Source organism: Scyliorhinus torazame, chromosome 1 (genome assembly GCF_047496885.1).
Source record: "Scyliorhinus torazame isolate Kashiwa2021f chromosome 1, sScyTor2.1, whole genome shotgun sequence".
NCBI lineage: Eukaryota > Metazoa > Chordata > Chondrichthyes > Carcharhiniformes > Scyliorhinidae > Scyliorhinus > Scyliorhinus torazame.
Genome location: NC_092707.1, coordinates 108,041,031 through 108,068,527, shown reverse-complemented (window position 1 = coordinate 108,068,527; position 27,497 = coordinate 108,041,031). Strand labels below are relative to the sequence as shown.

General features: G+C 47.1%; 1 protein-coding gene across 5 annotated transcripts in view; it reads left to right on the top strand.

The window, feature by feature from the left end:
* The window catches only part of med15 (mediator complex subunit 15), a 226,421-nt gene that overhangs the window by 93,406 nt on the left and 105,518 nt on the right, over positions 1–27,497 (top strand). For 4 of the 5 annotated variants that reach the window (XM_072499563.1, XM_072499583.1, XM_072499574.1 and 1 more), the window contains 3 exons: positions 1,871–2,058; positions 8,436–8,654; positions 17,276–17,533. In XM_072499563.1, the coding sequence (XP_072355664.1) occupies positions 1,871–2,058; positions 8,436–8,654; positions 17,276–17,533 (665 nt within the window). The remainder of the gene's footprint in view (positions 1–1,870; positions 2,059–8,435; positions 8,655–17,275; positions 17,534–27,497) is intronic. The other variant, XM_072499591.1, reaches the window with a different exon arrangement.

Below are 27,497 nucleotides of genomic sequence, written 5' to 3'. Positions count from 1 at the left end.
CCATACTCCCCGTCCCTTAACAAATTCCTTGTGCATGCAGCTGACTGCTCTTTTAAACCCATGGTCTTTGCTAATATAGCACTTTGTCAAACGCCTTTTGAAAGACTTCATGCACAACTGAATTGCATTACCTTCATCAATCCTCTCTCTCTGCCCTAATTTTATAAATTTCTGGGGTTTTTTTGCATTTTATTTCTTGCTTTAACTTTGTAAGAACATAAGAAATAGGAGCAGGAATAGGCCGTTTGACACTTCAAGGACCATTCAATAGGATCATGACTGATCTGATTGTGGCCTTCACTTCACTTTCCTGCCTGCACCCCCATAATCCTCGACTTCCTTGTCGAGCAAAAAACTGCTCAGTTCAGCCTGAATATATTCACTGACCCAGCCTCCACTGCTCATTGGGTAAGAGAATTCCAAGCACTGATGAGCCTCTGAGAGAAGAAATTCCTCCTCGTCTCCAGTTGAAAACAAAGGACTTCTTGGCATAATTGACTTCTCCCACACTTGGTGGATATTCGCCCGGCTATTTCCCTCATATCCTTTCTGTAAGGTTTCAGCTTTTCTCTACCATGCCCCTCCAAACAGTCACTTACAGAGGTCACGGTCATCAGTCACTGTCTCCAAATTGTCAATATCAGTGTGAATCAACTTCATATCTCACTTACAAGTAATGTGTGTGAAAGTTAGTGATGGTGAGATGATCACAGGCTGGAGTTGAAGGGCAGTACTCTTAGCTGAAGTTCCTTTATTGCGATCACTTGCTTAAAAATTGCTCACCCGTGGTACATTTGGTGTTGAGTCTTCTTACAGTATATATTCATTCCCAAGTGGACATTGTGAATGGGAGCTTCAGGCCCATCACGTATGCATTATACAGAGACTTCTTAATCATAATGTAGGAATTTAATAAGTGGAGGATGCCCCTCAACCCTTCAAACTTGCTCCATATGGTCATGGACCTCAACTCCACTTTCCCACTCAATTCCTGTGTCCCTTGGTTGCCTTTGATTCCAAGAATCTATCGATTTTGGTTTTAGCAGTCCGCTGTGGCAGAAAATTCCAAAGATTCATAACCCAAGCCAAGAGCGTTTCTGCATCACGGTACTAATCAGCTGACCCCTTTCTCTAGTTTTGGTCCCTCGTTCACTACTCGCTATCATTGATTTGCTGGCATATTGTCGTAGATACTAAGGTTTTGAAATAGTGCCAATAAAGATTGGGAGCCAGGGAGTTCATTTTTAAGTGTGATGTGAGTAACTAGGCAACAAGGATTGATGATTGGAGTTCCCTTGGCTTCGCCATAAATGTTTTTACAACTAAGTGGCTTGCTAAGCACTTGAGTCAATCACACTTTAGGACTGGAGTCACATGTAGCCCAGGTAGGGGTAGCATGTTCCCATCCCCATGTTTGAATTCTTATGACAGTTCAGCTTTTATGTTTAGATTCAAACCCATTTGTGAATGTTAGTTTTTTTTGCTATAAAATCTTTTTGGTGTGACCACCAGAGGAAGGCAGCACAAGCCCATCTCTAGTCATGTGGCATTTACTATACGTGGGCATTTACTATACGTGCAATATCCAGCACATGGCTCACTGTAGTTCATCTCGTGTGATCAGTAAAGAACTCTGTATGTTATGAATGACCAGGTTTACAGCAATTAAATATAAGACACCCTACACATGGAACTTTTGCAAACTTGGTGAATGCTGTGCCTTGTTGGATTCCTGCCTCATGATCTCTTGTGAACTGTGTGAGACACACTTTGCCTCTGTGAAGGAACTGACTGGGTCCAGGGTCAAGTTCGCATTTTGAACGAGGGGGGTCGAGGTTAATGGTGTTCTTTTATTAATCCAATCCTCCAGCCCAGTTACAGATGCAGCAAATCGCCCAGCAACAACAGCAACAATTCCAGGCCCAACAAGCCGTGCAACAGCAGCAACAGCAGCAACAGCAGCAGCAACAACAGCAGCAGCAACAGCAGCAGCAGCAACAGTTCCAGGCACAACAGCAGCAGATAATTAAACTGCAGATGCAGCAGCAGCAACAGCAGGTAAACTGACTATATTGTACATTAATTGAATCCCTAGTGCCAGAGATGGGACACTACAGCACAGCTATACTGGAACAATAATTTTCCTTCCTGTTCTGAATATGCTAAGACAAGTCCCTAGCCTGAGTGACCATGCTTCCTGTGTGGGAAGGAACTGACCGCATTGTTGCTAATTTTGCAGATGATACAAAGATATGTAGAGGGACAGGTTGTGTTGAGGAAGCAGAGAGGCTGCAGAAGGACCTGGATAGGCTAGGAGAGTGGCAGATGGAATAAAATGTGGAAAAGTGTGAGGTTGTGCACTTTGGGAGGAAGAATAGAGGCATAGCCTATTTTCTAAATGGGAAAAAGCTTCGGAAATCTGAAGCGCGAAGGGACTTGGGAGTCCTACTTCGGGATTCTCTTAATGTTAACATGCAGTTTCAGTTGGCAGTTAGGAAGGCAAATGCAATAATAATAATAATCGCTTATTGTCACAAGTAGGCTTCAATGAAGTTACTGTGAAAAGCCCCTAGTCGCCACATTCCGGCGCCTGTTCGTGGAGGCCGGTACAAGATTCAATGTTAGCATTCATGTCGAGAGGGCCAGAATGCAAGAGCAGGGATGTACTGTTGAGGCTTTACAAGGCTGTGGTCAGATCCTATGTGGAATATTGTGAGCAGTTTTGGGTGCCGTATCTAAGGAAGGATGTGCTGGTCTTGGAGAGGATCCAGAGGAGGTTCACTGGAATGATCGCCGGAATAAAGGACTTGTCATCTGAGGAGCGGTTGAGGACCCTGGGTCTGTACTCGATGGAGTTTAGAAGGATGAGGCAGGATCTCATTGAAACTCACAGGATACGGAGAGACCCAGACAGAGTGAACGTGGAGAGGATGTGTCCACCAGTTGGAGAAACTAGAACCTGAGGGCACAGCCTCAGACTGTAGGGACAATCCTTTAAAACCGAGATGAGGAGGAATTTCTTCAGCCAGAGGGTGGTGAATCTGTGGAACGCATTGCCGCAGAAGATTGTGGAGACCATTCATTGAGTGTCTTTAAGAGAGATAAATGAAATGAAAATTGCTTATTGTCACAAGTAGGCTTCAAATGAAGTTACTGTGAAAAGCCACTAGTCGCCATATTCCGGCGCCTGTTTGGGGAGGCTGGTATGGGAATTGAACCTGCGCTGCTGGCCTTGTTCTGCTTTACAAGCCAACTGTTTTGCCTACTGTGCTAAACCAGCCCCTGGTTAGATGGGTTCTTGATTATAAGGTGATCAGGAGTTATGTGGAGAAGGCTGGAGAATGGGGATGGGAAACATATCAGCTATGGTTGAATGGCGGAGCAGACTCGATGGGCTGAATGGCCTAATTCTGCTCCTATGTCTTATGGTCTTGTGTTGAGTGCCAGCAGGCTGCGTGACCGTGTGAGTGGGCAAGCGATGGCGTAGTGGCAACGTCCTGAAGACCTGGGTTCGAATCCCACCATGGCAGATGGTGAAATTTGAATTCAATAAAAATCGACTTAATAGTCTTATTATTACCATGAAACCATTATCGGTTGTTGCACAACCCCACCTGATTTACTAATGTCCTTTAGGGAGGAAATCTGCTGTCCTTACCTGGTCTGGCCTACATGTGACTCCAGACCCACAGTAATGTGTTTGACTCTCATTATCATCTTTATTATTGTCACAAGTAGGCTTACATTAACACTGCAATGAAGTAGGGCAGCATGGTGGCGCAATGGGTTAGCCCTGCTGTCTCACGGCGTGAGGTCCCAGGTTCGATCCCGGCTCTGGGTCACTGTCTGTGTGAAGTTTGCACATTCTCCCCGTGTTTGCGTGGGTTTGGCCCCACAACCCAAAGATGTGCAGGCTAGGTGGATTGGCCACGCTAAATTGCCCCTTAATTGGAAAAAATGAATTGGGTACTCAAAATTTTTTTTAAAAACACACTGCAATGAAGTTACTGTGAAAATCTCCTGGCCGCCACACTCCGGCGACTGTTCGGGTACACTGGGGGAGAGTTCAGAATGTCCAATTCACCTAACAGCACGTCTTTCAGGACTTGAGGAAAGAACCGGAGCACGCGGAGGGAACCCACGCAGACACGGGTAGAATGTGCAAACTCCGCACAGACAGTGACCCAAGCTGGGAATCGAACCCGGAACCCTGGCGCTGTGAAGTAACAGTGCTAACCACTGTGCTACCGTGCTGCTCTTTAAATGCCCTCTGAAATACACTCACTCCAGGGCAATTAGTGATGGGCAATAAATGCTGGCCCAGACGTCTGATGACAGGTAAACATGTTGGAGGGGAAAGCTTCCCCAAAGCCCCAGAAGTGGACAGAGCCCACAGTTCATCCGGCCAAAGCCCAAGTCCGGGGAGCAGCCGCGGGCCATCATTGCGTAACTGCACCAGTACCAAGATTGGGAAAATATCCTGAACTGGACAAGGCACCTGTGGTCTTGTAAGTGGGAGGGACACTCGATTTGTGTGCACCAGGACATTGGGCAGACCTGGCCAAATGCCAGGCGGAGTTTAACACAAGAACAGTGTGAGATTCGAGATTCAGTATCCTGCCAAACTCTGGGTCACTTTCCAGGGTAGGCAGTGCTATTTCACCACACCAGCAGATGCAGACGAATCCCCCCCCCCCCCAATGATGGCAACACACGATAAGGCACTCTGCAAATGGATATCACAGGCCATAGATGGGAACGTTATGAACAACCAGAATGGGGAAAACTCTCCCTCCACGTTCTGGAACGCACTGAAGACAGTGATATGAGTGGAAATTATTGCACACAAGGTGTGCAAAGATAGGAAAGAGAGAGCGGCTAGAGAGCAGCTTGTTGACTTCATATTGGAGGCGGGTGGCGGTACTCCTCGCCCTCAACTGTGGAATTACTGCCGGAGAGAAAAAAGCTACAGATGGACTTTGACCTCTCTTCTGGGAAAGCAGTGCGACAGCTCCCCCAGACACGGGACATTCTACGAACATGGAGACAAAGCCAGCTGCCTGCTGGCTCACCAGCTGAGAAAGCAGGCAGCCACGAGGGAAATAGTCCAGGCTAGGGACAGTAACGGTAGGCTAGTCATCACGCCAGAAAGGATCAGTAAGGCCTTTGTGGCCTCCTACCAAGGGCTGTACACCTCCAAGCGCCCTGAGGTGGTCTTGGGGATGAAGCAGTTCCTTGACGGACTGGACATGCTGGTCATGGGGAAGATAGGAGACAGGGCCTGGAAACACCATTAGAACTGGCGGAAGTCATGGAGAGTATTAACTCCATGTAGGCGGGGAGACACTGGGGCCAGATGGATTCCAGGCGAACTTCTACAAAAAATTGAAGCCAGCACTGGCCTTGCACCTGCAGAAGATGTTCGCAGACTCGCTAGTAAGTGGCACTCTGCCATCAACACTGGCGCAAGCGGATCCTACAGGCCCATCTCATTACTCAATGTCGACGCAAAGATCCTGGCCAAGGTTCTGGCGGGGTGGCGGGAGAACTGCAAAGCAGAAGTAGTCGCGGAGGCTGTGTCAAGGGCAGGCAGCCAACATCGAACATCAGGCACCTGCTGAACGTGATAATGACCCCATCCGGGGAGGGAACACCAGAAGTGATAAAAGCAAATTACTGCAGATGCTGGAATCTGAAATGAAAGAGAAAATGCGGGAAAATCTCAGTAGGTCTGGCAGCATCTGTAGGGAGAGAAAAGAGCTAATGTTTCGAGTCCATTGACGGTCAGAAGTGATAATCTTGCTGGACACAGAATAGGCCTTCGACAGAGGTACTGGAACGGTTTATGTTCGGGCCAGGGATCACCTCCTGAGTGAAACTGCTGTACAGTGTTCTCATGACGAGTGGATGGACATTCACCACCAGCTCTTAAAAACTTCCAACTGCATGGAGGCACAAAACAGGGATGCCCACTATCTCTACTGCTGTTTGCTCTGATTTGGGGGGGGGGGGTTGTGGAGAGAGAGAGAAGCTGAGGATCCTTAAGAAGGTCCTACAAATTAAAAGATGCATGGGAGACCTGGCCCTCCCACGCCTACAGTTCTACCACTGGGTGGCCACTGCAGTAAGAGTATGGGGATGGGCAATGGAACCAGGAACAGTGGTGAAGTTGGAGGAGTGTCCCTGCATAGGGACGTCCCTCCGAGCTGTAGCCACACTCCCATTCCCCCAGGCCAAATACTCGAGGAGCCCAGTGGTAGTAGCTACGCTCCAGTCATGGCACTAAACGAGGCAACACTTCGGCCTAACTGAAATGTCCACAATAGCCCGCATCTACAACAACCACAGGGTCACTCCCACAATAATGGACACCGCCTTCAAAAGGTGGAGACAGGACGAGGGGCATTGATAGTTAAGGACAACAGAGTAACTACCTCGGGGGAACTCGGGGAGAGGTTCCAGTTACTAAAAGGAAACGATCTGAGAAACATTCAGGTCCAACGACACCCCCCCCAGATACCAGGACACTGATTAGTAAAATAAATACTGGACGTGGGCGATCTAGGGAAGAGAAACTGTGCTGACCTTTAGGGCGTCTGTTGGAGGAGCTACACTCCCTCCTGGATGAGACAAGGAAAAAATGGTAGGAGGAACTAGGCATAGGGATGGGGGAGGACTCTGGGTTGAAGCACTACACAGGGTGGGCTTCACCTCATGCTCTGGGCTGAGTCTAATACAGCTAATGGTGGTGCACAGAGCACACCTAACTAGAACCCGAATGAGTGGGTTCTTTCCAGAGGTACCGTTGCCAGGGAGGCCCAGCCAACCACACCCACATGTTCTGGGCTTGCCCCAGGCTTGTCGGGTATCGGATGATCTTCGTTGAGCCAATGTCCAGGGTGCGGGAGTGAGGGTGAAGCCATGCCCAAAAGTGGTGGTTTTCAGGGTTTCAGATCAGCCAGAACTCGTCATTGGGCGAGTCCAAAGCCTTTGCCTCTCTGATCTCCCGCTGGAGAATTCTGCTCGGTTGGCGATCGGCAGCACCACCCAAAACTGCAGACTGGCGGAATTTCTCAGGTTGGAGAAAATAAAACTTGCCATCCGGGTGTCAAAAAAGGGCTTCCACACACCAACTTGTTCCAAGATCAGTTCACAGCCAGCAACCAGTAGGATGAAGGGGGGAGGGCAGCTACAAACAAGCCACGGGACAAAGGAAAAGGAAAGAGCCATCCCAGAGAGGGAAGGGAGGGACAATGCCGCGGGGGACTGGTCCGAGATCAAGCTGGAGCCCAAACTAAATTGTAAATAGACACTTGTAACTACGTGCTCTGGCCATACTGGGGATTGTAACACATGTATGCCGACTAAAGGGAGGTCAACACCACAGCGGGAGGGAAGACAATTGCCTGTAAATATGTGCTGATTGCCATTTGTCTTTTTTATTTTCCTCTTTTTGCCCCTGTTTTTGTAATATGAAACCTATGAATTGTGAAATATAAGATGTGAAAACACAATAAAAACACTTTTTAAAAAAAAAAAAAACAGGCTGAGCCAGCGACGCCACCGTCCTTCCCATGAGTGAATTTTTAAAACAGCCGTGCGGCCGCCAACAGGCTGTATGACTTGTCCCATTACCATCTCCATTTGCATTGCACCATCATTCCATTTGTCATTTAATCTCTCCTGCTTTTCACCCTATCTAAGGTCTTCCCTTTTTCGTTTACCACCCCGGCCCCAACACTAACCTCCCTGGCTCTGTACGTAACACCTCTCTGACATTTTCCAACGATTTGAAATGTTAATTCTGTTTATCTTACCACAGATGCTTCATGACTAACTGAATATTTCCAGCGCATTATGTTACATTTAATGAAAGTCTCATCTCGGGCTACTATGTGGTTCGACATGGGGAGTGGGATTTTCTGGAAAAATATTTGTATGGACTTGAGTACTGTTTTGTTGGGTACATGGGTGTCACTATAACAGTATTGGTGGGTATAGGTCTGTCACTGCATAACACTCGAGTGAACCAGAACACGGTAGCACAGTGGTTAGCACTGTTGCTTCGTACCGCCACGGTCCCAGGTTCGATTCCCGGCTTTTGTCACTGTGCGGAGTCTGTACGTTATCCCCGTGTCTACGAGGGTTTCCTTTGGATGCTCCGGTTTCCTCCCACAGGTCCCGAAAGACGTGCTGTTAGGTGAATTGGACATTCTGAATTCTCCCTCTGTGCACCTGAACAGGTGCCGGAATGTGGCAGCTAGGGGCTTTTCACAGTAACTTCATTGCAGTGTTAATGTTCGCCTACTTGTGACATTAAAGATTACTAAAAAACAGTTTTGGAGAGTGCAAGTCAGTCACTGATGTAATAATGAACCTATCTGGATTTTCTGAGCATGTGTAATACAAAGATTTTTCCTTCTACTCTGTTGCAGAGGATGATCCAGCAGCAGCTCCAGCAACAGCAGCAGCAGCAACAGATCCAACTCCAGCAACTTCAGCAGCTGCAGTCTCAGCCACAATCACAGCTGGCACCTCAGTCCCAGTCTCAGCCCATGGTAGCTCAGGTGCCAGGCCAAATGTCAGGCCCGGTTTCCATGTCTTCATCCTTAACACAGCAGCAGCCGCCAATCAAGCTTCAACCCCTGCATCAGGTACACAGGCTCTCATTGCGAACCAACTGTTGTGTTCTCTACCTTTGGCATTGAGTATTAAATGGTAGAAGATCCCATAAATTAGGAACATTGGAGTAGGAGTAGGCCATTCAGCCCATTGGGAACCTGCTCAGACGTCCAATAAGATCATGACTGATGTGATTGTAGTCTCAACTCCACTTTCTTCTCTGCCCACCGTAGCCCTTGACATTAAAATCTATCTAACTTGGCCTTGAATAAATTCAATCATCCAGCCTCCACTGCTTTCTGAGGAAGAGAATTCCATACACTAACAACTCTCCGAGCGAAAGAAATTCTCCTCGTCTGTCTTAAAAGAGAGATCTCTTATTTTTAAATTGTTCCCCACAAGTATCCACTCTATCTTCCACTCTACCAAGTCCCCCAAAGATCTTGTATGTTTCAATAAGGTCACCACTCATTCTTCTAAATTCATTCCAGGAATCAGCCGAGTAAACCTTCCCTGAACTGCTTCTAACCCAGTTATATCTTTTTTTAAATAAGGAGACCAAAACTGTACACGGGATCCAGATGTGATCTTAATGGCCCTGTACAGCTACAGTAAAACTTCCTTATTTTTATTCCATTTCTCTTGCAATAACACCAATATTCCTTGTGCCTTCCCAATCATTCGCTGCATCTGCATACTAATTGTTTGTGTTTCATACCAGGACACCCATACCACTGACTTCTGCAGCTTTCACAATTTAAAAATATGATGCTTTTCTATTCTTCCTGCCAAAATAGACAAGTTCACATCGTTCCACATCATACTCCATCTGTTAATTTCTGCCCACTCGTTTAACCTGTCTATCTCTTTGCAAACTCTTTACTTCCTCTGGACAACTTAATTCACTACCTATCTTGGTGTCATCGGCAAATTTAGTTGCCATCCATTCGGTCCCTTCATCCAAGTCATTGATACAGACTGTAGTCTCTTGTCCTAGTTGTGGCATCCGAGAGAGAGCGAGAGAGACAGAATGATTTCCCTTTCATGTTAGAAGAGCACACAAAATTGTAACAATACCAACACTCTGACCTGACAAAATGTATATTGAGAGTATTAGAATGCAAAGGAGCACAAGTGATGTTTCAGCTGTACAAAGCCTCAGTGAGCAGTTCTGGATTACAGATGGATGTATTGGAGTGAGTGCAGAGTTAATCTACTTGAATAATAAATGGACTTCCACGGGTTAAATTGCAAGTAGATTGCATAAACTAGGGTTGTATTTTCTCGAATTTAGAAGATTTAAGGGGCGGCACAGTGGTTACCACCGTTGCCTCACAGCGCCAGGGATCCTGGTTCAATTCCAGCCTGGTGACTGGGTGGAGTTTGCACATTCTCCACGTGTCTGCGTGGGTTTCCTCCGGGTTCTCTGATTTCCTCCCACACTCCAAAGATGTGTAGGTTAGGTAGATTGACCACACTAAATTGTCCCTGAGTGTCCAAAAGGTTAGGTGGGGGATAGGGGGTGAGGATGGGGGTGAAGGCCTAGGCAGGGTGCTCTTTCCGGGAATGGTGGAAAAGTCTTGAGGGTGAAATGACTTGCTCTTGCTTGCATGTTTCAGTGTTCCCTGACTCTTGGGGAGTATTATCAAATTTAATTGTGATGCGAGAAATCACAGAATCTTAGATATATGACCCACTGTATCTGTGCCAGCTTTTTTTAAAAATAAATATTTTATTGAAAATTTTTGGTCAACCAACACAGTACATTGTGCATCCTTTACACAATATTATAACAGCACAAATAACAATGACCTATTTTATATAAACAAAAAACAAAAAATGAATAAATATTAAATAACAAAAATGAAAACTAGCCCTAATTGGCAACTGCCTTGTCACAAGTTACCCCCCCCCCCCCCCCCCCCCCCCCGCCCCCCCCACCCCCAAATCCTGGGCTGCTGCTGCTGCCTTCTTTTTCCCCTTCCATCTATCTATCCGCAAGGTATTCGACGAACGGTTGCCACCGCCTGGTGAACCCTTGAGCCGACCCCCTTAGGACGAACTTAATCCGCTCTAGCTTTATAAACCCCGCCATGTCATTTATCCAGGTCTCCACCCCCGGGGGCTTGGCTTCTTTCCACATGAGCAATATCCTGCGCCGGGCTACTAGGGACGCAAAGGCCAAAACATCGGCCTCTCTCGCCTCCTGCACTCCCGGCTCTTGTGCAACCCCAAATATAGCCAACCCCCAGCTTGGTTCGACCCGGACCCCCACTACTTTTGAAAGCACCTTTGTCACCCCCATCCAAAACCCCCGTAGTGCCGGGCATGCCCAAAACATATGGGTATGATTCGCTGGGCTTCTCGAGCACCTCGCACACCTATCCTCCACCCCAAAAAATTTACTGAGCCGCGCTCCAGTCATATGCGCCCTGTGCAATACCTTAAACTGAATCAGGCTTAGCCTGGCACACGAGGACGACGAGTTTACCCTACTTAGGGCATCCGCCCACAGCCCCTCCTCGATCTCCTCCCCCAGCTCTTCTTCCCATTTCCCTTTTAGTTCATCTACCATAGTCTCCCCTTCGTCCCTCATTTCCCTATATATATCTGACACCTTACCATCCCCCACCCATGTCTTTGAGATCACTCTGTCCTGCACCTCTTGTGTCGGGAGCTGCGGGAATTCCCTCACCTGTTGCCTCGCAAAAGCCCTCAGTTGCATATACCTGAATGCATTCCCTTGGGGCAACCCATATTTCTCGGTCAGCGCTCCCAGACTCGCGAACTTCCCATCCACAAATAGATCTTTCAGTTGCGTTATTCCTGCTCTTTGCCACATTCCATATCCCCCATCCATTCCCCCCGGGGCAAACCTGTGGTTGTTTCTTATCGGGGACCCCCCCAAGGCTCCAGTCTTTCCCCTGTGCCGTCTCCACTGTCCCCAAATCTTCAGTGTAGCTACCACCACCGGGCTTGTGGTGTAGTTCCTCCGTGAGAACGGCAATGGGGCTGTCACCATAGCCTGCAGGCTAGTCCCCCTACAGGACGCCCTCTCTATTCTCTTCCACGCCGCTCCCTCCTCCTCTCCCATCCACTTACTCACCATTGAAATATTAGCGGCCCAATAGTACTCACTTAGGCTCGGTAGTGCCAGCCCCCCCCTATCCCTACTACGCTGTAAGAATCCCTTCCTCGCTCTCGGGGTCTTCCCGGCCCAAACAAAACCCATGATGCTCTTTTCAATCCTTTTAAAAAAATGCCTTTGTGATCACCACCGGGAGGCACTGAAACACAAAGAGGAATCTCGGGAGGACCACCATCTTAACCGCCTGCACCCTCCCTGCCATTGACAGGGCTACCATATCCCATCTCTTGAAATCTTCCTCCATCTGTTCCACCAACCGCGTTAAATTTAACCTGTGCAATGTGCCCCAATTCTTAGCTATCTGGATCCCCAGGTAACGAAAGTCTCTTGTTACCTTCCTCAACGGTAGGTCCTCTATTTCTCTACTCTGCTCCCCTGGATGCACCACAAACAGCTCACTCTTCCCCATGTTCAATTTATACCCTGAAAAATCCCCAAACTCCCCAAGTATCCGCATTATTTCTGGCATCCCCTCCGCCGGATCCGCCACATATAGTAGCAAATCGTCCGCATACAAAGATACCCGGTGTTCTTCTCCTCCCCTAAGTACTCCCCTCCACTTCTTGGAACCCCTCAGCGCTATCGCCAGGGGCTCAATCGCCAGTGCAAACAGTAATGGGGACAGAGGGCATCCCTGCCTTGTCCCTCTATGGAGCCGAAAATATGCCGATCCCCGTCCATTCGTGACCACACTCGCCACTGGGGCCCTATACAATAGCTGCACCCATCTAACATACCCCTCTCCAAAACCAAATCTCCTCAACACCTCCCACAAATAATCCCATTCCACTCTATCAAATGCTTTCTCGGCATCCATCGCCACTACTATCTCTGTTTCACCCTCTGGTGGGGCCATCATCATTACCCCTAACAGCCTCCGTATATTCGTGTTCAGCTGTCTCCCCTTCACAAACCCAGTTTGGTCCTCGTGAACCACCCCCGGGACACATTCCTCTATTCTCATTGCCATTACCTTGGCCAGGACCTTGGCATCCACATTTAGGAGGGAAATTGGTCTGTAGGACCCGCATTGTAGCGGGTCCTTTTCCTTCTTTAAGAGAAGCGATATCGTTGCTTCAGACATAGTCGGGGGCAGTTGTCCCCTTTCATTTGCCTCATTAAAGGTCCTCGTCAGTACCGGGGCGAGCAAGTCCAAATATTTTCTATAGAATTCGACTGGGAATCCGTCCGGTCCCGGGGCCTTTCCCGTCTGCATGCTCCTAATTCCTTTCACCACTTCTTCTACCTCGATCTGTGCTCCCAGTCCCACCCTTTCCTGCTCTTTCACCTTGGGAATTTCCAGCCGATCCAAAAAGTCCATCATTCTCTCCCTCCCATCCGGGGTTGAGCTTCATATAATTTTTTATAAAATGTCTTGAACACTTCATTCACTCTCTCCGCTCCCCGCTCCATCTCTCCTTCCTCGTCCCTCACTCCCCCTATTTCCCTCGCTGCTCCCCTTTTCCTCAATTGGTGTGCCAGCAATCTGCTCGCCTTCTCCCCATATTCATACTGTACACCCTGTGCCTTCCTCCATTGTGCCTCTGCAGTGCCTGTAGTCAGCAAGTCAAATTCCACATGCAGCCTTTGCCTTTCCCTGTACAATCCCTCCTCCGGTGCTTCCGCATATTGTCTGTCCACCCTCAAAAGTTCTTGCAGCAACCGCTCCCGTTCCTTACTCTCCTGCTTCCCTTTATGTGCCCTTATTGATATCAGCTCCCCCCTAACCACCGCCTTCAACGCCTCCCAGACCACTCCCACCTGAACCTCCCCATTGTCATTGAGTTCCAAGTACTTTTCAATACATCCCCTCACCCTTAGACACACCCCCTCATCCGCCATTAGTCGCATGTCCATTCTCCAGGGTGGGCGCCCTCCTGTTTCCTCCCCTATCTCCAAGTCCACCCAGTGTGGGGCGTGATCCGAAATGGCTATAGCCGTATACTCCGTTCCCCTCACCTTCGGGATCAATGCCCTACCCAGCACAAAAAAGTCTATGCGCGAATAGACTTTATGGACATAGGAGAAAAACGAGAACTCCTTACTCCTAGGTCTACTGAATCTCCACGGGTCCACACCTCCCATCTGCTCCATAAAATCTTTAAGCACCTTGGCTGCTGCCGGCCTCCTTCCAGTCCTGGACTTCGACCTATCCAGCCCTGGTTCCAACACCGTGTTAAAGTCTCCCCCCCATTATCAGCTTTCCCGTCTCTAGGTCCGGAATGCGTCCTCGCATCCGCCTCATAAAATTGGCATCATCCCAGTTCGGGGCATACACGTTTACCAAAACCACCGTCTCTCCCTGTAGTTTGCCACTCACCATCACGTATCTGCCCCCGTTATCCGCCACTATAGTCTTTGCCTCGAACATTACCCGCTTCCCCACTAATATAGCCACCCCCCTGTTTTTCGCATCTAGCCCCGAATGGAACACCTGCCCCACCCATCCTTTGCGCAGCCTAACCTGGTCTATCAGTTTCAGGTGCGTTTCCTGTAACATAACCACATCTGCTTTAAGTTTCTTAAGGTGTGCGAGTACCCGTGCCCTCTTTATCGGCCCGTTGAGCCCTCTCACGTTCCACGTGATCAGCCGAGTTGGGGGGCTTCCCACCCCCCCCCCCCCCCTTGTCGATTAGCCATCATCTTTTTCCAGCTTCTCACCCAGTTCCCACGCAGCTGTATCTCCCCCAGGCGGTGCCCCCCCGCCCATCCTCTCCCGTACCCGCTCCCCCCTTTCCCCAGCAGCAGCAACCCAGTAATTCCCCCCTCCCACCCCCCCCCCCCCGCTAGACCCCCCGCTAGCGTAATTACTCCCCCCATGTTGCTTCCAGAAGTCAGCAAACTCTGGCTGACCTCGGCTTCCCCCCGTGACCACGGCTCGCACCGTGCGACGCCCCCTCCTTCCTGCTTCTCTATTCCCGCCATAATTATCATAGCGCGGGAGCCAAGCCCGCGCTTCTCCCTTGGCCCCGCCCCCCATGGCCAACGCCCCATCTCCTCTCCCTCCCCACCTCCCCCCATCACCCCCTGTGGGAGAGAGAAAAGTTACCACACCGCAGGATTAGAACATAAAACCCCTCTTCGCCCCCCACATTCGCCCCACCACTTTGTCCAAACGTTCTTTTTAATAATCCACTCATTCCAAGTTTTCTTCTACAATAAAAGTCCACGCTTCATCCGCCGTCTCAAAATAGCGGTGCCTCCCTTGATATGTGACCCACAGTCTTGCCGGTTGCAGCATTCCAAATTTTATCTTCCTTTTATGAAGCACCGCCTTGGCCTGATTAAAGCTCGCCCTCCTTCTCGCCACCTCCGCACTCCAGTCTTGATAAACGCGGATCACCGCGTTCTCCCATTTACTGCTCCGAGTTTTCTTCGCCCATCTAAGGACCATTTCTCTATCCTTAAAACGGAGGAATCTCACCACTATGGCTCTGGGAGTTTCTCCTGCTCTCGGTCCTCGCGCCATAACTCGGTATGCTCCCTCCACCTCCAACGGACCCGCCGGGGCCTCCGCTCCCATTAACGAGTGCAGCATCGTGCTCACATATGCCCCGACGTCCGCACCCTCCACACCTTCAGGAAGACCAAGAATCCTCAGGTTGTTCCTCCTTGCGTTGTTTTCCAGTGCCTCCAACCTCTCCACACATCGTTTCTGATGTGCCTCCTGTATCTCCGTCTTCACCACCAGGCCCTGTATATCGTCCTCATTCTCGGCTGCCTTCGCCTTCACGACCCGAAGCTCCCGCTCCTGGGTCTTTTGTTCCTCCTTTAGCCCTTCGATCGCCTGTAGTATCGGGGCCAACAGCTCTTTCTTCATTTCCTTTTTTATCTCTTCCACGCAGCATTTCAAGAACTCTTGTTCTTCAGGGCCCCATGTGAAACTGCCACCTTCCGACGCCATCTTGGTTTTTGCTTGCCTTCCTTGCCGCTGTTCCAAAGGATCCGCTGCAATCCGGCCACTTTCCTCTCCTTTTTCCATCCGTGTCCAGGGGGAATTCCCTTCTGGTTTACCGCACGGTGTTTTTAGCCGTTAAAATTGCTGTTGGGGCTCCTATCAAGAGCCCAAAAGTCCGTTCCACCGGGAGCTGCCGAAACGTGCGACTTAGCTGGTCATCGCCGCACCCGGAAGCCATCCTGTGCCAGCTTTTTGAAGAGCTATCTAACTCGTGTCATTCCCCAATTCTTTTCCCATGGCCCTGAAATTTTTTATTTTTCAGTTAAGAATTCCCTTTTAAATACATTGTTGAATCTGATACCAGCACCCTTCCAGGCAGCCATTATGGATTACATCAACTTGCTACGGAATAATATTTCTCCTCCTCCCCTCCGATTCTTTTGCCAATTATCTTAAATGTGTTCCCACTTGCCACCACCACTCCTACCAGTGGAAACAGTTTCTCCTTATTTACTCTTATCAAAACCCTTCATGATTTTAATCATCTCTATTAAATTTCATAACCTTCCTTGCCCTAAGAAGAATAATATCAACTTTTCTAATCAATGCTATTGATTTCTGCACCCCATTTTCATCCATCTGGGGCTCAGCATGTGTCATTCTTGTAGATAAGCCAGCTGTTCAAACAAGACACCTGTGGCCTTCCCATTTAGCCATAGTGTGGGGTGGAGCTGGCTTATAGTGAACCCCTTGCCCAGGGTATTATTCATGGGCTGGGTAGCTTGACTGAACCTGTTCTGAAACAGGATCCTGCTGCTTTATTGGTAAAACCCAACTGATGCACTTGTATTGATTGGAAAGTTTATAGCAATACGCTAGGGACCAGTAGATGCTCAAAGTAATGTTCTGCCTTTATTTCTGAAAATGGCAGCGTATTCTTAACCTTATATTCAGAGCTTCCTCACATTGAGCATGTTGCAGATCGTTTGTAGTACAGTCACATAATGTACATTGTGGTCTTGCTTCAAACTCCTGCCAAGCTAACAGAACAAGTATGTTTTAGTCTTCATTTAAACTTCTGGGCAGTACCCAATTGTCTTTAGCTGGTAAATCCAGTACATTTGATTTGACTAAGTTGGATGGCTTATCATAGAATCTTAGCCCCCAAAAGGAGACCATTCGGCCCATTGTGTATCTTCTAGCTTTTTTAATGAACTACTCGATTAGTCTCATGTTAGTGCCCTTTCACGATATGACTGCACGTTTTTCTCTAAAAGGATTTATCCAATTTCCTTTTGAAAATTATTCCTGAATCTGCTTCCATCGCTCGTTCAGGTTGTGCATTCCAGATCATAACTTGCTGTATAAAAAGGAATTATTCTCATCTTGCCTCCATTTCTTTTAGCATTTATCTTAAATCAGTGTGCTCTGGTTACCAACCTTTCTGCGTGTTAAGTTTCTTCCTGAAGGAAAGCCTTGCTGGGCATTGCTATTGCGTTGATCATCTAACCCTAAACATTTATTAAATCACAAGTACATTAATGGAAAATGGATGTAACCCAGATGCAAATGTAATTGATTAGCCTCTTATACTTCTTTTGTTTCAGGTCCGTTCGCAGTTTCCCCAGGGCCAGGCGGCCCAGGCCCAGGCTCAAGCTCAAGCACAGGCCCAGGCTCAAGCTCAGGCCCAGGCTCAAGCTCAGGCCCAGGCTCAGGCCCAGGCTCAAGCACAGGCCCAGGCTCAAGCTCAGGCCCAGGCTCAAGCACAGGCACAGGCCCAGGCTCAAGCACAGGCACAGGCCCAAGCTCAGGCCCAAGCCCAAGCCCAGGCTCAGGCTCAAGTACAAATGGGAGCAGGAGGGCAGGTAAGGAAAGTGATGTGAGTGAGTGCCAGCCGGCCATCACTGCATGAGTTGATCAGCATGTTGTAGAATTTCTAGTGGATTCCTTGTTCCTCTACAGGGTCATTGTCTAGGTTAATTGCACGCATTTGTAAAGCAAGCTGCTTCTCAATAATACAATAATAAATTAACCCTACACCCAATTATTTTTCTCCCTTAGCTGCAAGTATTCTTTGCAGCTACAGAATTTAATAATTGCAAATATCTAGCTTTAATTGTTATCTGGAATAACAGATATAATGTGCAGACATCACTCATTTCAAGGCCTGGACAAACCAGTTTTGGTGCAGAAACATTACCGTGAGTCCATTTTCTGAAACATTAACTTGCTAATTGCTTCCGATAGAAGTTTCCAAACTCTTGCAAAATCCAGAACTGGCCATGAAGTGTGGTAGGGACCGGGAAGAGGTGGGATTAGGGATAGGTTTCAGAGATCCACTTGCTGATTTGGTAAATTCATTTCAGCAGTAGAAATCTTGATAAAGACTCACTGCAGCATCAATTACACAAGAAAGTGAGGAGAAAATGACTTTTGCTGTTCGATTTGCACCCCTGCAGTAGATGGTTAGCTCTCTGAAAACCCAGCTGGTGTGTGCATATGGCACCCTGGATTGCATATGTAGAATGACACAGGTTACATAGAAAAAATGGGAGCAGGAGTAGGTCATTCAGCCCTTTGAGCCTACTCTGCCATTCAATGTGATCATGGTTGGTCCTCTATCTCAGCGCCATGCTCCCTAACATCACTGAAACTTCAACCCAACTAATCTGTTGATCTCCCATCTGACTTGTAGTGCCAATCTCATGTGTTTATTGCTTCCATATCCCATTCCCTTCACTGGCTATCTAATGTAATCTTAATGATTGACATGATTTCTGGTTCAGTCACTAACTCTGATAGGGTATCCCAAAGCCTCACTTCTCTGTGTACCCTTGCCCAAAAAAAATTCTAACTGCTCCTAGGCTTATAATTTTTCATTCAATCGAATATCTGGACCCTTGTTCTCAGCAGCAAGAAATTGCCTTTTTAAAAAATATATATTTTATTCCAAACGTGTAAAAAACATCAATATATACAAAAACACACTCCGCAAACTCTCAATCCACAGTTTGTACAATTTCCCCCCTTTTTACCCCCTCCCTGCGACAAACAGTTCCTCAAACACTGTCATGAACAATCCCCACCATGTCTCGAAGCCCTCCGCTGACCCGCTCAACTCACATTTAATCTTTTCCAACCAGAGAAAATCGTAAAGTCTCCCAACCAGGCTGCCATCCCCGGTGGTGTATTTAACCTCAAATTTAGCAAGTTCCTTCAGGCAATTAGAGGCGAAGGCCAATCATCGGCCCCCTTCCCCTCCAGCAGCTCCGGCACTTCCGACACCCCAAAGATCGTCACCATTGGGTCTGGTCTGACCTCCACCCCCACAATCTTAGATAGCGTCCCAAACACCACTTCCCAGTATCTCTCCAGCTTCTCGCACCCATCCTTTCCACAACCTAACCTGATCCTTCACCCAGAGGTGCATCTCCTATAAGATCACCTCCGCATTCAACCTCCTCGGATGTGCAAAGCCCCAAGACCTCTTATTCGGCCCGTTTAACCCACAGACGTTGCACGTTACAATTCTTATCGGAGGCTTATGTCTCCATTCCCCTCTACCATCTGCCAGCATTCCCTTCCAGCTCTACCTCCTCTAATACCACCCTAAACCTGGCCCATCCAAGGTGGCCACCCCTCTCCACCCATGACCACGCTTAGTCTCCAACTCTGCTTAGTCCCCCCTCCGGCCAGGCTCCTCTTGCCGTGTCCTCCCCCACCTCACCTCCGTTCACCAGCATTAGATGCCAGAGTGGCAGCTCCTGCTCAAATGCCCTCATACACACCCCTCTGCCCCTCCCCCACCAGCCCCCCCATAACCTGTGCAAAAGGCCCCTACCCACCTGAATCTCCCTCAGCCGGCAAACCCACCCAGCGGGCCCTACCATACACACCCCTTACCCAGAATTGCAAATTGCCCCTGCCGAAAGTTTCAAAATATTACTCCTGGCCTTCAAATGTGACCCACAGTTTTGTCGGGTACAGCACCCCAAACCAAATCTTCCTTTGGTACAACACCGCCGTGGCCCTGTTGAATCAGCAAGTCTCTTCGCCAGCTCTGCACCAATGTCCTGGCATATTCGGACATGATTCCCCTCCCATTCACTGTCTCGCTTCTCCCTGGCCCACTGTCCGATCTTCTCCTTTTCTATGAACATGTGCAATCGCACAGTCACTGCCCGCGGCGGCTCTACCGCTCTCGGCTTCTGCCTTAGAGACCTGTGGGTTCTGTCCCTCTCCGGGGCCTTGTCCAGCAGCCTCTCCTCCACCAACCTGGCCAACATCGACACATATTTTGTGGCACTCTTTTCTTCCACATCCTCTGGCAGACCCATAGTTTGTGGGTTCTGTGGCCTGGACCTGTTCTCCTGCACCTCGTGTTGCAGCACCACAGGTCCCCTCCAATTCCATAGCCAGGCCTTTAACTGTTTTTTGCTGGGTCTAGTAGCCAGTTGACATGTCAATCTTGGAGAAAACTTCTCCTTTTATATCTCCCGCACCACTTTCCTGCTGGAGCTATCCTACTGTGTGCAACCACTCACTCCAAGGCTGCCACTGGAATTCCTTGAAATTTTCTATTCTTATCTATCCTGTCTTGTGCCTTCATAATTTTAAATATCCAGATCAAATCACCCTGTGGTCTCCCCTTTTACAATTAAAGCAACTCAATTTTTCCAAGCTTTATTCCTCATGAACAGATGGATCTGTGTAGTACCCTCTCTGCTGCCTCAGTATTTTCTTTATATGTCTGAACCCAGAGCTACATTGAATACTTGGGCAACTGATCTTGCTCAGGTTTGCAAAAACCTCATTATTGCATCCAATAACACAACCAGAAACTGAACCCTATCCACTGGTGGTGCTGCTTTTAATCTCTGACTTTCATGACATTGCCTGAGACTGCACTTTGCAAAGAAACAGCCCTACATCATGCAGTCTCTGTGGCTTCAGATTGACAGGAATGCCTGTAGACTCTACACAGTATCTGATGAGACAGGACTAGTCTGTGATTTCTGATGAAGACAGCATTTGTAACAAGTCAGTCCAGCCTTCAAGTTTTGTCTACTGAACAGTCATCAGCCGATATCAGGTGACCAGAGTGGCTTCCACTAATGCACATTTCAGCAACATTTCAACATTGCGTAACCCTGCAACACATGGACTACAGCTCTTCAAGAAGGCAGCTCGCCTTGAGGGCAATTAGGGATGGGCAAAAAATGCCGGCCTTGCCAATGATACCCACATCCTATGACTAAAGAAGTATATTCTAAGCAAAATTATTGGCTCTAGAAACAGTTTTGACCCATGTCAATTGCAGCAGATATCTGCAGCCAGGAGGAGACACCTGTGAAGGCATTCGGGGGACAAGGTTCTTCTGGGCTCAGGCATGTCCATCCCGTAAAACTTCAACCAGTGCCCTTTCTGAAGCTAGGACAAACCTCGATGCCTCTGCAGAGGGTACCAAGGCAGGTGGATACTTTTAGCAAGCTACTGGTTGTTTTACTTCCTTTGAGGAGAATGATGAACTGGGAAAGAAGTTCTTGTTCTTTGAGAACCTCGGGCCTCAAGATGGAGGTCTCAGGCAAAATGCAAGTATCATTTGACAAATCAATGTTGTTTTGTGGGGGCCTGGAGGTTCAAGCATTTGACTTTGACAGGAGCATGCAAGAATGCCCTATGCAACTTAGTCCACACAGCTTCTTGGAATTACCTCTGATGTGAAGCGCAACCAAGATGCCGGCCAGACCTTCTCCAGCAACTCCCATGGAATCCTACTTTGATAAACTGTACCGTCATCCCAACATTCCGAAGCCAACTATTGCTGAAAAAATTCTGTTGACATTTTTGGACTTCATTAGGGCAATTCGCAAGAATCCAAATTGTAAAAGGAACAACAATTTATACTGCATGAGAAGAGAGTGCTGATTGATTGGCAAGTGGACTCTGGTTAGTAGATTGCCATGGAGAATGGACCAGTTTACTGATAACTGACAGTTAACCGCCAAACCAGGCTGTTTGACTTTGATTGGTCAAGATTGGGGAATGAACCAGGGAATGACTGTCACATGTTTTGTTTCGTTGAAAAAAGCACAATGTGTGTGCATAAGCTGTTCTGTTTACTTAGCTGTCTGTTAGATTCTTTGGATGTTTTTCAGCACAGAAAATCCCATGCTAAGGAAAAAGTCACAATTAGTCCCAAGCTGGAGTCATAGCTAGGTGCAGAACTTTACTTGCAATGAACACTCCAAGGCCAAATGTTTTTTTTTTACTGAACTATAGAAACATAGCAAGAGTAGGAGGAGGCCATTCGACCCTTCAAGCCCAAGAACAAAGAACAAAGAAATATACAGCAGAGGAACAGGCCCTTTGGCCCTCCAAGCCCGTGCCGACCATGCTGCCCGACTAAACTACAATCTTCTACACTTCCTGGGTCCGTACCCCTCTATTCCCATCCTATTCATGTATTTGTCAAGATGCCCCTTAAATGTCACTATCGTCCCTGCTTCCACCACCTCCTCCGGTAGCGAGTTCCAGGCACCCACTACCCTCTGCGTAAAAAAACTTGCCTCGTACATCTACTCTAAACCTTGCCCCTCTCACCTTAAACCTAGTAATTGACCCCTCTACCCCGGGGAAAAGCCTCTGACTATCCACTCTGTCTATGCCCCTCATAATTTTGTAGACCTCTTATCAGGTCGCCCCTCAACCTCCTTCGTTCCAGTGAGAACAAACCGAGTTTATTCAACCGCTCCTCATAGCTAATGCCCTCCATACCAGGCAACATTCTGGTAAATCTCTTCTGCACCCTCTCTAAAGCCTCCACATCCTTCTGGTAGTGTGGCGACCAGAATTGAACACTATACTCCAAGTGTGGCCTAACTAAGGTTCTATACAGCTGCAACATGACTTGCCAATTCTTATACTCAATGCCCCGGCCAATGAAGGCAATCATGCCGTATGCCTTCTTGACTGCCTTCTCCACCTGTGTTGCCCCTTTCAGTGACCTGTGGACCTGTACTCCTAGATCTCTTTGACTTTCAATACTCTTGAGGGTTCTACCATTCACTGTATGTTCCCTACCTGCATTAGACCTTCCAAAATGCATTACCTCACATTTGTCCACTCCGCCATTTATTACGATCATGGCTGATCATCCAATTCCATAGCCTAATCCTGCTCCCCCCCCCCCCCCCCCCCCCCCCAACATATCCTTTGACCCCATTTGCCCTAAGTGCTATATCTAACTGCTTCTTGAATCCATACAATTTTATTGATTCAACTACTTCCTGTGGTAACAAATTCCACAGGTTCACCACTCTCTGGGTGAAGAAATAACTCATCTCTGTCCTAAATGGTCTACCGGGTATCCTCAGATTGTGTCCCCTGGTTCTGGATACACCCACCATCGGGAACATCCTTCCTGTATCTGCCCTGTCGACCGAGTTCTCAGACTCTTACCTTGTGCACTCTTTTACCCATCAAAGTAGCAAACCGGCAAAGACCTGCGATTCCCAGTGCTAGGTCGCTGACTTAGACTAGCATCATTGGCAATGTTTCTAGCTCTGGAAATTTACACTCTGCAGTCTGATGATAACCAATGTGTTAATATTTGCCATGACTAAATCCATTGAAGTTGATTATTTTTTTCAAATCTGCTTATGTTGCTGGAAGGGGTGAGCTATGAGACTTGATGTTTTTGCTTTTTACGGGAGTGAGAATAGGCCATTTCTCCCCTGCCATTCAATGAGATCATGTTTGATCTGTATCTCAACCTGGTTCCATAACTCTGAAAGCCCTTTCCTAACAAATAAACAATCTGAGCGCTGAAATTTGCACATGATCCCCAACTGCAATTGCTTTTTGGGGTAAAGAGTTAGGATGTCTTCACACCGTTGCCACATTGAGTTCCTTCTACCTATTGCCTACATGGGATTCAGTTTGAGGATTTAGAATAGAGCAGCATTAAGATTCCAGATTAATGCAGGTGATGCCGCTTGTGACAGCAGCTGTGTGTGAAATTCAGCTGTACCAATCTCCTCTTTAATTTCCTGGAGGGACATTTTAATTGAATTGTCAGGTTATAAGAGTAACTCGTCGGAAGCCTCCTCTGGCTGGACCAGTAACTCTAGGACTGCGGTGAATAAAAACTTTGGGAACTTTTCCTGCTCCCTAACCCAGAAGAGCACTGCTCAAATTGTGGTCAGTTTGTATCAGTCACTCATTGCCTGAACTAGCTGAACTTTTCGGGGAGGCATTGTGTTCTCTCTTAATGACCTTCCTGTTCACTGTAAGATGTCAGGTGCCCTTTATCTTTGCTCCTTGAAATTATTTGTCAGACCTTTTGTTCTGAACCCTTACAAGCTTTGGATTATTGGGCTCAACATCAAGAGCTGAAATGTTGTCTAAAGAGTACAGCATTGTGGGAGGACTTCACAGACACGAGTTCAATACCTCACTGGTACATCAAATCATTGGCGATATTGTTAATACAAGAACTGAGAAATACTCGTGATCTTGCATCTACTCTTCCTCTTTTAGTAAATGTATTAGTGGTGTATATTTCCCCAGAGTGGTGTTTGTATGAAGTGTGTGGGGATGTGGTCTTGAACAGGGCAGTAACTAAGGCTCTGATGCTTCGAAGTTTTGCATGTTTCATATAGTTTCAAAGCATCTAGTCCAGTTCTCCATCTCCGGCCCATTTCTGGTTCCCTTTCCTTTCATTGATTGATATCCTTTCCCATGTACCTATGTTTCCTAATATGTAGTATCCAACATTTCACTGCTGGAAGGGTTAAAAGCTGAGAGATTCTCGAGCAAATGTTTCTCCAGCATCCTTTAAAGGCACATCTCCTGTGATATTGCTCACGAGTAAAAGTACAATTCTCACAACCTTCACGGATCCCTCTCATGGTTTTTATGCTCTCTAGCTCCTGTCTTTTCCCTCTATCTTTGTTTAAAATAATTTACTTCTGTCTCTTTTTATATATGCCTGTTAAACACCTACCTTGTCATTCAGTATCCTATCTGCTTTTCCTCCGATTTTTGTTCTTTCTGTTTCTCTCTCTTCTGTATGCCTTCCACACTTTCATTAAGCCTCCCGTACCTTTTCTCTCATTATATCTTCCAGTTGATCTTCCTGTTCTCACATTTTTTTTAACCATTTCTGTAAGAGCACGGGCACATATAATAATTTCTTTCATTTCTTTTAAACTTTTTTTTTTGGGGGGGCGGCACAGTGGTTAGCACTGCTGCCTCACAGCACCATGGTCCCAAGTTCAATTCCGGCTCGGGTGACTGTCTGTGTGGAGTTTGCACGTTCTCCCGTGTCTGAGTGGGTTTCCTCCAAGTGCTCCGGTTTCCTCCCACAGTCCAAAGTTGTGCAGGCTAGGTGGATTTGCCATGATAGAAATTGCCCCTTAGTCTCCAGGGATGTACAGATTCAGTGGGGTTACAGGGATAGGGTGGGGGAATGGGCCGGGATAGCGTACTCTTTCAGAGGGTCAATGCAGAAATGATGAGCCGAATGACCCCCTTCTGCACTGTAGAGATTCTATGATACACGTATGTCTGTCGCTTACTCTTTTTCCTCTTTCTTTCCTGCCCCCCTACCCAGGTGCTAGATTGTCTTTCTCTCCATGTTGCTTGGATGCAGGGCTGCTGCTGACTGTCACAAACACTGGAGCTGAGGAATTTGTCTTTAACTTCATGTGTTTCGTATGAATGACCAATGTAGGCAGTAAGGAGGGAGGAGGTTGGGGCAGCTCATCCTCTTTGTGATGGATACTGAAGAATGCTCAAGGGTATGGCAAGAGGTTACCCCATTGTCTCACATCTGCTCTCAGTCCAAGAATGACCATGCTCGGGGAACCCATGGGTAAGGGTCAGTGGTTTGGAAATGACTACATGACAATAGAAATGATGTGTTGGGAAGGAGTGGCACTGAACGCTACCGACAGTGGGCCTTGCAAAATACATGTTAATTTACTTTGTCAGTGAGATTTGGAACAGAAAAACAACCTGTGCCCAAGTCTACGCACTGTGTTGGCTCCTGGAAATTGTATTCTTATTGGAGAGATTTTGTCAGGGTTATTTGTTTTTAAGAGTGTATACGAGGGTGGCTGAGGAGCTGCCATGACAACTGTATTACAAAATGTCCTTAGTACTGGTTTTGCATAAATGATTGAATGCTGAAAGGAAATATCCAGTTGGAAAAGTGAAAAAACAGCAACATAGAGGACGACAGCCAAGACCAATTTGCCGTCAGCTGTTGATGTTGCGCCTAACATGCATGGCAGGCTTGAGGAAAGCCACCAAGACGTTGTTAGATACACAAACAGGTAGTGCACAGGAACACTGATCTGTAGGTGCTGGTCAGGTTAGTGGTGAGGTCCATGCTCTGTTGCTGAAGTGTGTTATGGCGTTGGTGTGTAGACTGACCAACCAGCGTGTTTGCAGGGCAACTTTACCTGCTTGATTTCTTCCAGTTATTGTCTTGTCAGTCAGTGCATGTTGTGATGCTTCCTGTTTTAATCGCCTTCCATTGCCCTTTGCTGGCTGCCTCTGTGTTTCTGTGAACTAATGGAATCATTGGATCCTCTGTCCTTCAGTCTCTGCTCAAGCTGCCTCTTTTGTTTAAGTATTGCTGAATTTAAACTTTATTTTTGAAAGTACACACGTCCTATAAAAAAAATCTAATGATTTAGGGTGGGAAGCAAAAACATTCTAGCTTATTTAATTGGCTGTTATCTTGATTGCATCCACCTTCAAAATGTCATGACCTAAATGCACTTCATAAAGTGGCAAGAACTGAAGGCTGATCAGATAAACAGTTGTACATAATAGAAAAAAATGTTCCCATCAAGGTACAGGGAAATTCTGTCCTCCATTGTTCCATTGATCTGATTTGTGTCCCCTTGCAGAACAGCTGACTTTAATGCTCACATTGTCAGTTGGTTTGGTTCTGTCAGACCAAAATCTTAAAGACAAAACAGCCTGAGTACTAAAGAGGGTTGAAACAGTTTTCAATCAGCCAACATCAGATCACTAACTTGCAGGTGACATTCATGGCATCCAGTCAACTCCAGCATCAAGCCAACATAAAATAGACACACAATTGATCATTTAACTGAGATATCGTAGGCCGACTAGTGCTAGTGGGCTTGTACTCCAGATATCACCAGTGCCTCTGGGAAAGGGAGGAAGCAAATAGGCAGTATAAACGTTATCAGTATGCTGTAGGTCAGTGTTGTCCAATATGTTTTCCACTAAACACGTGTGGCTCATTGGGAATCCAGATGTGGCTAATTGCATGCCTGATCAGTGAATAAATAGTAGTAAACAAAAAATTATTGAGCAAGTGATCTAAATGCTCATTCACCGGATGTAACCATGTGAGCATTAACCTTTGTTAGTAAATTCAGTTGATGAAAAGCAGGGTGCATGAGTTTTTCTGATTGTCGAATGCTTTCCTTTTTAGTTAATAAATGGTTGCAAGTGTTTGTTCAGTGAAGTGTGAATTATGTTTACATACATTGTGAGAGTTTGTGTAAGGTATTTTCTACTAAAATTAGTGCATGTGGTTAAATTGGGTGTCACTGCACCAGCACTGGTGCTATTGGACAACACTGTCACAGAAATTTAACAAATGGACAGGACTCCTATTTCTGTAATCCCTGGTTTAAACTGAATCCTCCCACCTCCTAGTAAAAGAAGAACTGAAATGAATTCGATTTTTCAATTTTAAACAAAAATGAATTGATTCCTGTAAGACCAGAAAGTTAAACTTGTTTAATTTGCTCTTTAGATTCTAGATCTGTTCACAATGGT